This window comes from Anticarsia gemmatalis, chromosome 15, assembly GCF_050436995.1.
Source record: "Anticarsia gemmatalis isolate Benzon Research Colony breed Stoneville strain chromosome 15, ilAntGemm2 primary, whole genome shotgun sequence".
In the NCBI taxonomy this organism is placed as follows: domain Eukaryota; kingdom Metazoa; phylum Arthropoda; class Insecta; order Lepidoptera; family Erebidae; genus Anticarsia; species Anticarsia gemmatalis.
In genome coordinates this window covers 10,494,228-10,505,901 of record NC_134759.1, presented here as the reverse complement: position 1 = coordinate 10,505,901, position 11,674 = coordinate 10,494,228, and the positions used below count along the sequence as shown (strand labels likewise).

Here is an 11,674-nt window from a genome sequence, read left to right as displayed (position 1 = left end):
CATTGCACAACAAAATTGCTGGCAATAATGCTAGTAACAATTTTGTTCTGCAACCAAATCCAACGCAACGTTGCATTGCCACGAATAAAACATTACAGATTATGTAAGAAATTGGAAAAAGTACTACGTTACACAGTAGGTAGTTTTAATTTTTTAATGCTTAGAAGTTATGTTATTAAATAAAATATATAAATGTCCAGCAATTATCAAACCAAACCCAAGTCTAGCTTATTTTTGTATACCTTTACCTCTCAATATAACGTTCGTGTCTTTAATACTTGGAAATAAAATTATCAAAATAAAAAGAGGCATTTTCATAAATAAAATATATTCCAATTCGTCTTTTTTACTTGACCAACAAATCTCAACGTTTTTTGTCCAACTTACAATTAAGATTGAAAATCGCAAATTCAGCCGGACCCGTAACTAAGGTCGGTCCCCTTCCACAGTTTGGGCTGAAAAGATTTATGAAAACATACATCACGGCGACTTGACCTCCCCTACTAATGGCTAACGAACGATACTTATGGCTACCATCATTTTGCCACAAGAATACTGTGACCACAAAAAGTTGACAAATTTTGTACATGTTTTCCGGCATTGGTTGTATTTCTATGGTATTGTACAATGTTTATTTTTCAAATATTTTTTGAAAATTAGTAGATGTGTATTTGTACAGTAATGAATAATATAATACTTTGGTAATGGAAGCTATTTACATTATAATGAGGTTTTAAATAGTACATAGACAGATGAAATTTCATCTGTCTATGTATAAAGCAACACAATTATTTTTAATTTTTGAAGATTCTTTATCTGTAGGAACTTGCTTCAATCTTTTTCCGACTTCAGGTCTCTGATTAGCGGTTTCAGAAGTGTTAAGCGTACATAATGAATTTATGAATTACTGATTTGCCTTTATTTCTATAGTAAACAGCTGTATTATGAAATCATTTATATATTTTATAACAAATGGTAAGGCACACAAAAACCACCGGTGTGTAAGGCGATAAACGTTTTTGGTATCCCGCGCTAAGCAGTCTTCGATCGTCGACCATGCTCTGAAAATCCAAGACTTAAGCCGACGAACATTTTCTAACCACGAGATTTCCTAAAGTCTATGTATGTACTTACATCGAACATATTATATGCACGATTATCAGTTTATTTACTCTTCGATTTTGTTACTGGTCAATGATGCGGACCTATTTTTTGATAATCTTTGCCATTCAATCAAAAATAAAATTTACTACATTAATTAATTTAAATTTGAACTATATTTTTAACAAATTTGTAAAAATTTAAGAATTTTCATGAGATAAGAAGTATCCTATATGTTGCCACTACTTATTCTATGCCTATACCTATACCAAATTTCAGTGCATTCTATTCGGTTGTTTTACGTGATGCTGGAATATACAGACAGACGACAAACAGACAGAAAAAAAAAAATAACAGATTCGGTATTAGTATCCGTTTCATAACATCCCCCCTTGGTTTCTTTTTAAATATATTCAATGTACAGAATTGACCTGTAAACAAATTTATTATAAGTATAGATTCATTTCGGCTAACTGACTAATTCAACTCTTTTAAGCTGAAAATCAATATTTTGTATGAAACTCTAATAACGATCGATATCGACATACTTATTCAAAGTGAATAATAAAAAGCCAATTATAATATGTAGCAAGTGATGATGGATATTTGATGCAAATGCGTGTTGGGTGTAGCAAATATGATCGATCCTAATGGATGTCCCGCTCGGAAGGGCTGCAACCCTTCGTGTGGTATAAGGATTACGATTATAATGTTGTATTATAATACAACATACCTTTGTGATCTGGGTATACCATAAAGTGATGTGGGAGAATGTAGATGACTGAAAGCGTAGATATATTATGCTTTAAAGAAAGTCAAATTATGTTCATCACCTGATGATCAGCAAACACCTGAAAGAATCATCTGAAGTCGAGCTGAAACTATTACCGTTTAGTTTGCTACTAAAATTGAAATTGGTCCGTTCTTTAAGGTGCTGCTATACCACAGGCAACCATAGGTATGTACGGATAATTTAAAAGTATATTTAACTCATTCCTGTCTCTTCTATAGGCACAAGTCTTAGTCTGGGCTAGGACTGAAATTCGCATTACTGGACACATACGAGTCTATACATTTCTTCAAAAACTGTTTAAAATAACTCTAAGATTATAACGATTACGTCACGTTTAATTTCTCGTCATTCTATAAAGCATATTAGGTAGTCATTTTATTCAAAGTATTTTAAAGTACTTATTATATTTATTCATAAACGAAAGCTATGTTTTATTACTTAAACAGCTTATAACTTAAACCACATACGTTTATCCGACTTTATATCCTACCTAACCGAATACAAAATTGTAGTAAATTGGAAATTTATAATCCGTTCATTTTAGGTTGAAGGATGATAAAATATGAGCTGATATAATGTATCGTAAAATCGACGGCACCTATATTCTTGGGGAGAATAATTTATCTTAAAAGGGAGGTTAAGTAAAAGCCCTGATCAGAAGTGATTAGAATTTCAATCTCTGGTCGATAGGTATATCGACAGAGTTTGTATGTGTATTTGTAGTTAATGTAGTTAAAAGCAGTCACCTCGGTAGCTAGATTCTCTACTACTATCGACTACCGACAACCGACCTGTCATCGAGAAATTTGTATGAAAATCTGATCAGCGCCTCTGACGGGCGTCGTAGGAAACATTTTGGCAGTACATTCTAAATGTCAAAATTTCGATACTCGACAGTACCGATTGTACCGAATCGCGCTACGGGTCTCGTAATTTTAATCGGTCAGACAAACTTAATAGTTTTGAAATTAACAAAAAATCGTTTAGTGAATGTCCGAAGTTTCAGTTTGTCAAAGTTCAACAAGCACAAGTAGTCATTAAGTGACATTGTAGTGTGTAGATTGCAGTCAGCCCGTGACCGCGGTCGATGCAATACAATCGAAATGTCGGGTAAACACATAAGGTGTCCTTATCTTTAATTTTAATTTGCGTTTAAGACCCGTTGTTGTAATGTTAAATAAATTGACGATGAATAAAATAATGATCGACCTGGGCTTGTTATAGTTTTGCTGTAAGCCAAAAGATGACGTTGTTGTACTTACACGCTCTAATCATATCGTTTTATTAAGTAATTAAACTGAAGCATAATATTTAACAAAACATTTAATTGTTATTTCATTAACAAAACGTTATCTTTCTTTGTTTAAATCTAATATAAATCGCAGGAACGAAAAGGGACAGTCGTTAGTTTTCTCACAAAGGTCCTCCGCTAATATCTCGTCGTATGATACTCCCATTTCTTGTATAAATTCTTCTTCATCTGGATGGATCCTGGAAATATAAAACAAGAAAAAAATTAAATTATTTGACAAATCAGAAGCGCGCTTTTCTACAGCTGACGAATTTGAAATTTAAATAGTACTTTCTAACTAGTTTCTGCAGCACCCACTAGGGGCGCTGAACAAGACTTCATACAAAAAATATAACAGCTAGCTGGTTATCAATATTTGTTGCAGAAGATTGCGCTACAGGGATAATCTTGGCACTAATCATTACCAAGTAACATTTAATCTTTTTATCATCAGTTTGGGAGGTAGAGTCAATGAAAACTGTGCACGAAAAACTATCGACTTTTCTTTTCAGTTGTCATCTTTAATTTAATTTTGCATTGCTAATACCAATCTTCGATTATGTGAGGGGACACATTCAATATTTATACTATTTGTATGAGCTTGTGAGTTCGACAAATTTTTCATCACCTTATCAGTTCAATGCCAAAATTTTACGATCTTTGAGTAAAAATATATCCTAGATACCTAAACAGTGCCAACTTAACAGGAATAAAAATATTCATAAAGAATAGAATACACGACGTCCAATTTCACGCCACCAAAATTTGCGTCTATCAGTTGTTCGCGCTTTACGCATTTGACGGTTGGATGCGCTCCGGTCGCGCGACGATGTGCAACCAGCTTTACACGTCTGTGCGTACAATAGTGGGGAATTGTTGAAATACGAACTCAGTCACTTTGAAACATTGCTGAGTGTGACCTAAAATGAAATGCGTATTGGAATTTGGGACTGTACGACTAATATCAGTCTAGTTAAATAAAATTAGAACCGATAGGAATTATATTGCTACTAGTTATAATTCTATTAAACCACTCTGTATGTGTACTCTGTTTTACTCGCGTTTTAGTGATTACTTCGACTTGGTAAGTCCTAATGAATAGAGCTATAAATTTTCATTCTGATAAGGATTCCTTGAGAATAGCACATTAGTTATATTAAAATTAGAGCATTATTTCTGAGTACAGTTTACTTAAAAATATTAAATTATAGTTAAAAATTTCGACACGTCTTTAAGCCACGTTCACTCATACATTTTCTAACATCTTACGTTAACTCAGACAAATAACTAAGAGAACTAAAAATTCAATGATTTCACTTTACTGACAAAACATCCGGCATCATACAATCAATACTGCAAAACTATTGCTAACCACGTAAAAATAGCAAGCGTTAATTGAGAGCCATTTCCAGCACTGGCAACATTTTAGGTCAATATAAACAGTGACTGGCTAATAAAAGTGGAATTTGATCGCCTCGACAATAGATCACACCACCTTACGTTACCAAATAAAGCGATAGGATATATTTAAAAGGCTTTCTTTACACGGTTGGTAGGAATCTGTACCCAAAGGATAAACCGGGACCATATTACTAAGCCTCTGCTGTCCGTCTGTCTATCTCCAGGCTGTATCTCATAAACCGTGATAGCTAGAAAGCTGTAATTTTCACAAATTATGTATTTTCGTTGCCGCCACAGCAACAAATACTAAAAATTAAAAAATATATATTAGGGGGGTCCCGATACAATAAACGTGATTTTTTCGGATTTTTTGCTCAATATTAAAAATGGTAACAAATAGACACTTCAAATTTACACAGAACGTGATTTTCTAATATAGATGATGGTACGGAACCCTTCGTACGCGAGTCCGACTCGCAGTTGGCCGGTTTTTATCTATTTACCTGGTTCCGTGCCCCACTGCTCAGCAAGTTTTTCACTTGGATTTTTAATTCTATCGGGCGTTCGTTACATCTGGCCGTCAATCAAGGAACGCGTTAAGGTATTCCGCCATCTCTTTTTGGGGTCTTCTTCGTTGCACCGTTTAATTCGGGTTAGTTTTTTATATTTTCATAATAGAAAGAGGTAGAACTCAGATAAGGTAAAGGTAAAGGTCATCCTACTTGATGTATCCTACTTCAAAATATATACATAAACATACAAATAAGTACCAAATAATAGGTACTATATAAAACTATACTAAATACCAAGATTTTGTGATTAACAGTCACACCTACTCCGCGGAAAATAAAGCACTGTTATAAAAAAAGCTAAAAAATTCATAAACCCATTAAAACATTTTGTTCTTCGCTACAAAATTAAATAATAAAACAAGCGGCGTACCGGCCGTATCACCATCTGTGCATATTACAGGCTATGAATAGTTTATAGGCGATTATTCTATCGTTACTAGCTAGTCCGGAACACAGCTGCGGGATGAAAGTACCGCTTTTGTTGCTGTTTCTTTAAACTGTGCACAATTTTGTTTATTAGTTACAACTTAATGAGATTTAATTAAACGATGATATTATAAGATACGGAGAAAATATGGGATATATATAGATAGATACTTATCAAACGCCGCAAATTGCGATAAAAATTCAGTCGCTTAAATGCGCGATATGATCTATCCCAATAATTTGATGATAATGCAAATCGCAGAATAAAGGGCGATAATCCATTCGATTTAACATTATACAACTGAAGAGATAAAAATATATGTAAATTATATATAAATATGCATAGTCGTATTTATAAACATTTAGGGCACAAAGCGCTACAAATGAATTTCTTAAAACACAAGTGATATCAAAAATATTACTTTCAGTTCTGAGTAAAATCGGAAGCTAAATATATAATGTTTTAATACCGTAGGTATCACGATAAATTTTCAACGTAGCAGGACTCGGCGCCTCTCAGGCGAATAGGTGTTCCTATGATGCATTGTCTTCTACAATTTCATTGAAACATTATTTTGTAAGGCTACTTTTATAGTTTTACCAGGTGACTCGATCGTGAGCCAAAATGTGTTTCTAAAATAACTTTGTAGAGTAAAGGAAATTGGTTACAAGAAAAATTCTGATGGATATTCTAATAAATAATATATGATGACTGCTTTAAAGTCTAAGTTATCCTAAAGTACTTATCGGGGTGAAATTTTGCCTGCGAGCATTTATTTATTAATACATATGCGATTAAACAAAACCATACTTAATCATAACTTCTACATCATTAAACTTTACATTTCTAAGAGTCATAGCAATTCTAAGTTTAAAACACATCTCAAAAACTCGCTACAGTATCAAAACTAACGCAAAAACGAGAACCATTGCGCACAAAGAACTTTAAACATTAAGAAATTACCGTTCAAAGCTGCCGATGAATTCCAAAGAGGTTTTATATTCCTATAATGTGCTCCCCCTTTCATAGTACGGCAGTATTATGACGTAATCCCATCTCGTATAAACGTCACGTACTCGGATTATAAGACAATTAGAGGGATACGAAATTCAGCAATGATGCCTCTTATCTTCTAGCAGTTATTATCTATGAGTTTGAATAATGTATAAATATTTAAGAGCGGTTTGCATAATTTAATGTTATGACGGAAGGCTACAGTTACGGGCGTTAAGGCTTTGATGTATGAGGGAGAGCGTTGTTTGAGATCACAAAGGTAGCTGTTATACTATGTGGTTTAAGTTAGGGTTATTCTTGTGATTTATTGTTTGGGCTTGCGGCTAAACGTAGCAGCTTGTAATTTTTTGTGTACAAAATTATATGAGTAGTTTTCATTTTTTAACAGTAATTTTGTAATTCAAAGGTGTATTTGCCAATTAGTATTTCTCTAATGACAGCCACATTGTTGCATATTGTTTTTATTTTTAATGTTATTATAGCTCCTTTTCTCAAATTTTATTTTCGGGCCAATCGTTTATTTCATCATATGAGCGTTATTCCGGTGGTAGTATTTAATCATGCGCCTATTTTAAGAAAGGGTTTCAAATAAACAATATTATGAATTAAAACATGGGGGCTTAATGAACAATAAGAGCTATATACTTACGTAAATATAGTCCTAAGGAGATCGTGTACGAGTGATTGTCCTTTAGGTGCAAGGTTGACTCGAGCTTCGCAGATAGTTCTTATAATACAAGCACGGCCGTTTAGGTTTCGTCTGAAATTGATAAAATAATATATTAATTTGAGTTGTATATCTATGATTCCTTTATTAGATGTAGTCTTGTAAAAAGTAATAAATATAAAAGCACGGTAATATTTATTATATGTTTTTTGCTTGATGTTTGTGCACTACCAAGTTTTATAAATTCAAAAACCAAAAGTAGACCAAAAAGGAAAAGTTTTGCCAAGACTTTGATCTGATCACATTAATGACTGAGGAATTATCAATTATTTACCGTTTTTTTATATTCGTTGAGTATTTTTTGAGCATGTTGCAAACATACAACTACAGTGGGCTTGTTTTATAAATAGGTATCCATATATAGAGATACTACATTGTGTAAATCAGGATTTTCTAATTAATAAAAATTAAATTCTACGAACTCATCTAAAGCAGTCTGCAATAACTCCCACATCTCTCTTTTCTGTCGATGTTTCAGCTTCCTTCTCGTATGTGCTGCGATGAATTCCGCATCAGGAAGATGGTACACCATCTCAGCTTCTATGACAAAGTACCAGCCCGCTGGCACGTGAGTCATGAACGTCTTTACCGCTGAAACTGCCAACTGAAATATTTAGAAAAAAAAATGTATCCTACTATTATAAATGCCAAAGTTTGTGAATGTATGGATGTTTGTTACTCTTTCATGCAAATACTACTGTATCGATTACGGTGAAATTTGATACCTAAGTAGGTAGTTGAAGACCCAAAATAGCGTATACGATACTTTTTATCCCGGAGTTCCCGAGGGATCGGGACGCGGACGAAGTCGTGGGCGGACTCTAGTAATAGAATATGGAAAGATGACTACCTCTCGTTAGCCTGCGACCACCGCCAGTGTAACCTGCGTTGAAATGTCCAGGCGGTCATATAGTAAACATGGAACGCGAAATTTTAAAAGCTATTATTCATTTATTTGTACTGTAGTATAGACGAAGGTCATAAGGTAGATCCCCAATTAGATGGTCAGCGCAGAAATATTAAGTGACGGACTGAGATAAACTTTTTATTCAACATTAAGTAGAATAAACCGATGTAGATTGACAGATTTATTCATCGTATGGCTAGTAATATTCTTTTTGTAAAACCTCTACCAGAAAGTCTTTACGTTTTGTTTTCCGTCTACTACTTAGTGGGGATAGTGGTTTCATTCATGTCAACACAAACATTTTTTACCTATGTTTAAAAAGTAGTGTAGACGTGACAATGCAAATTTTACTCTCTAAGATTTTGCAAGTCATGTCCTACGTGAATGATAGTTAGCAAATATGTAGTAAAATAATATAAATACATTGATTACCTAATCATGACGTTTTCATTTTCTTAATAGTTTGAACAAATCGAATGTCAAAAGGATTTCTGAAGCGTGTGTAATATAATATGTGTGTGTTAAAACGAGAAGTAGAAATCAATTTATTAAAGAAGTAGCTGACCCGCGCAAATTCGCTTGCGTTACATAAGCGTTAAAAAATTTCCCCGTTTTTGTAACATTTTTTATTGCTACCTTGCTCTTATTGGTCGTAGCGCAATGATATATAGCCTATAGCCTTCCTCGATAAATGGACTATCTAACACCGAAAGAATTTTTCAAATCGGACCAGTAGTTCTTCAGATTAGCGGGTTCAAACAAACAAACAAACAATCAAACAAAGAAACAAACTCTTTAGCTTTATAATATTAGTATAGATATACCTATAATACGGGTGGATATACTATCACAATAATCACCACTTCTAAAAAAATCGTATGAGTGTTCCATTCACTAACATACTTTAAAAGCCCTTAAGAACGACGAATGATTTCTGAACGAATTTACCTGCCAGTAGAAGTTGTCAAAACAACGTTAGGAGCGGCAAAAGCTAAGTTTTCGGCCAAAATGAACTCCACGCAACTAAGAAGTAAGTGAGAATGGTTCGTTACTCTTCAAGATTTGTTCGTCTCAGTGTAAGTCGGATTGCGAGGTGCAGCAATTAGATCTGCTCGATCGTTTTTCGTTCTTAAGTGGCAATAGAAAGTGTGAAGTAGTTTGATTAACTTTGTATCTTATTACGATCTAATAGGTTTTAGATCTAGAAGAGAATTAGGAGTTGAATCGTTGTTGAGTAAAACCCATGACAAGCATAAGAAACAAAACACTTTTTTTTGTAATTTGAAGAGGTAGTATCTTCTTCTAACTACAAAAAAAAAAATTATATCAACCTAGCCTTTCTTCCAAAGTATGTTAGAGTCGGCTTCCAGTTTTCAGTCTTCAGTTGCAGAATATCAGTATTTTATATGAAGCGACTGCTTATCTGACTTCCACAACCCAGTTATCTGGATTATAACACGATACCCTTCGGTAAAACAGGTTGTCAGACTTTCAAGCTTCTGACTTCTGTTAACGACTGTCAAAGATCTTAGAAAACGACTGCTGGAACCCACAATTTAACGTGCCTTCCGAAACATGGAGGAACTTGATATGTGTAAAATGGTCATCCATCCACAGAACAACCTCGGCTAGCGTAGCTTAACCTTAGAGATCAATCCGCGCGGCTGTTGTTAAGTAAGCCACGAGCTCCTAAAAAAAATGTTATCCATCTTTGATACTTTATCCATCCAATCACAGTAAGTATATAAAGCTTCTTTGTCTACACTAGATGATAGACAAAACACGAAGTTCGAAGTCCACATACAAATAAGCTAATGATTATTCTCGAAGGAAATCTAAAAATACTCGGTCCAAAGATCATTGGATAAATTGATAATAATGAAAACATCGTGACTTTACTTAATACTGGCATAATCTGCTTTGCAGTCAATGACCGAAACTAGATTAAACCTCACTACTTAAGTATACAAAAAACGCTAATGTATATTTTACATCCTGGCTTTTGGATGTGTTAATAGAAATAAAGGGCGAACATAATTTTATACTAGCATTTAATTGGTAGATAATCTTTACCAGTAAGTAACAGATAATGTTCAAAAATATATTAGTCTGATGAATGCTCCAAATTTTGTATTTGCGGTTAATTCCATAATGATTGAATAACAATGATGCAAAAAACGTATGGACGTGTAAATTTGGAGAAGATATTTAAATCGCATATTTAGCAAAATATATAAAACTAATTACTGTAGTACACAATTCAAAATCATGAAAATAAAATCTGGAGACGACGAACCTAACATTTTTGATTATTAAATTGCGGATTTGTATGTAGAAATATACGTGTCTTTTAGCTATTGTAACTTTCAGCTTTTTTAGAATGACCTAAGAATCTGTCCTATATAGTTAAAATAGGCCCAAAGTAGTTTCCTAAAATACTAGAGATGCAGTTATTAACGTTGACACTTCGAAATTGCTTTTGCATCGGAGATAAAAGTATCAATTCTAAATAGTTCGAAATGTTTCTGTCTTAACATTATTAAATTAATTCACGGTGACTTATTATCTAATAAACCTATAAATCTGAGAAAAGAGGATAATAAATGCACTTTCCTAACTGAGTATTCGAATTTAATTGCGTGACTTCTTAATCAGATTATAATCCTCTAGAAATTAAAATTTAAAAACCTAAGGCAGTCAACCAATCTATTTATTATGCGAACCAACCCCAGAATATTTATTTTTGAACGGAAACATCGCATATTTGTCGCAATCTGCACCTTTTTTTGTCTTATATTGATTGCTTTCATTGAACATTTTAAATTAGGAGAATAATATCTAATACTCACTGAAACACCAGATCCAGTAGGAAAAGCCAAATGTCTCCTTTTTCTCACGGATCCCAACGAAGTCTTTAAATTGGGGCAGCTTCCATTTACCACAGAATTTGAACCATCCTCACTTGAAACTGCAGATAGAGCACAAACCACCACCAGGAGTATACATTTTAAATACATTATTCCTATTAAACTACACGACTATTAAAAGTTTTGTTTTTCTTATATTATTCAATAGTATTTTTATATTAATTCTTTGATATAATATTTTCAGTTTGTAATAGAAAAAAATACGTCTAGCCAGTTTTTTATTTTATTTTTCCACCGAGCTCTTATCGACGGAATATGTTCAAATGTCGACAAAAACATGGAAGACATTTTGTATGAAGTCGTAATATTTACCTTTTTTATTTAATATAGATCGTTTATCACCTGCTAGTGATTTTTGTAGTGTCATTATTACTCTGTCTGATGCAGTAGGAGTGATAGAGATGGGTATATGAAAAAGCTTTAAGTACATGAAAAAAGGCGTGAGCTTTGTTGACTGTTGCGTCTGGTGATTATATTTGGAGTATGTTGTTTACTACGGTTAGATCATAGAGGC

General features: G+C 33.5%; 1 protein-coding gene across 1 annotated transcript; it reads right to left on the bottom strand.

Moving 5' to 3' along the window:
* Positions 1 to 3,243: 3,243 nt before the first annotated feature.
* LOC142979065 (uncharacterized) lies at positions 3,244 to 11,367 on the bottom strand. The gene is made up of 4 exons (XM_076123824.1): positions 11,083 to 11,367; positions 7,749 to 7,930; positions 7,249 to 7,359; positions 3,244 to 3,385 (listed from the first exon to the last, which is right to left on the bottom strand). Exons 1-4 carry the CDS (start codon positions 11,248 to 11,250, stop codon positions 3,244 to 3,246), a joined length of 603 nt encoding a protein of 200 aa, XP_075979939.1. The 5' UTR covers positions 11,251 to 11,367.
* Between the last annotated feature and the right edge of the window lie 307 nt (positions 11,368 to 11,674).

Bases quoted from the DNA above. Each gene is read 5' to 3' on its own strand.
- LOC142979065 (XM_076123824.1), bottom strand. From the start codon at position 11,250: ATGTATTTAAAATGTATACTCCTGGTGGTGGTTTGTGCTCTATCTGCA. The intron at 7,931-11,082 runs GTGAGTATTAGA...TAAATATTTCAG, and splicing joins CTACTGGATCTGGTGTTTCA to TTGGCAGTTTCAGCGGTAAA. The intron at 7,360-7,748 runs GTTCGTAGAATT...TATCAATTTCAG, and splicing joins TTGCAGACTGCTTTAGATGA to ACGAAACCTAAACGGCCGTG.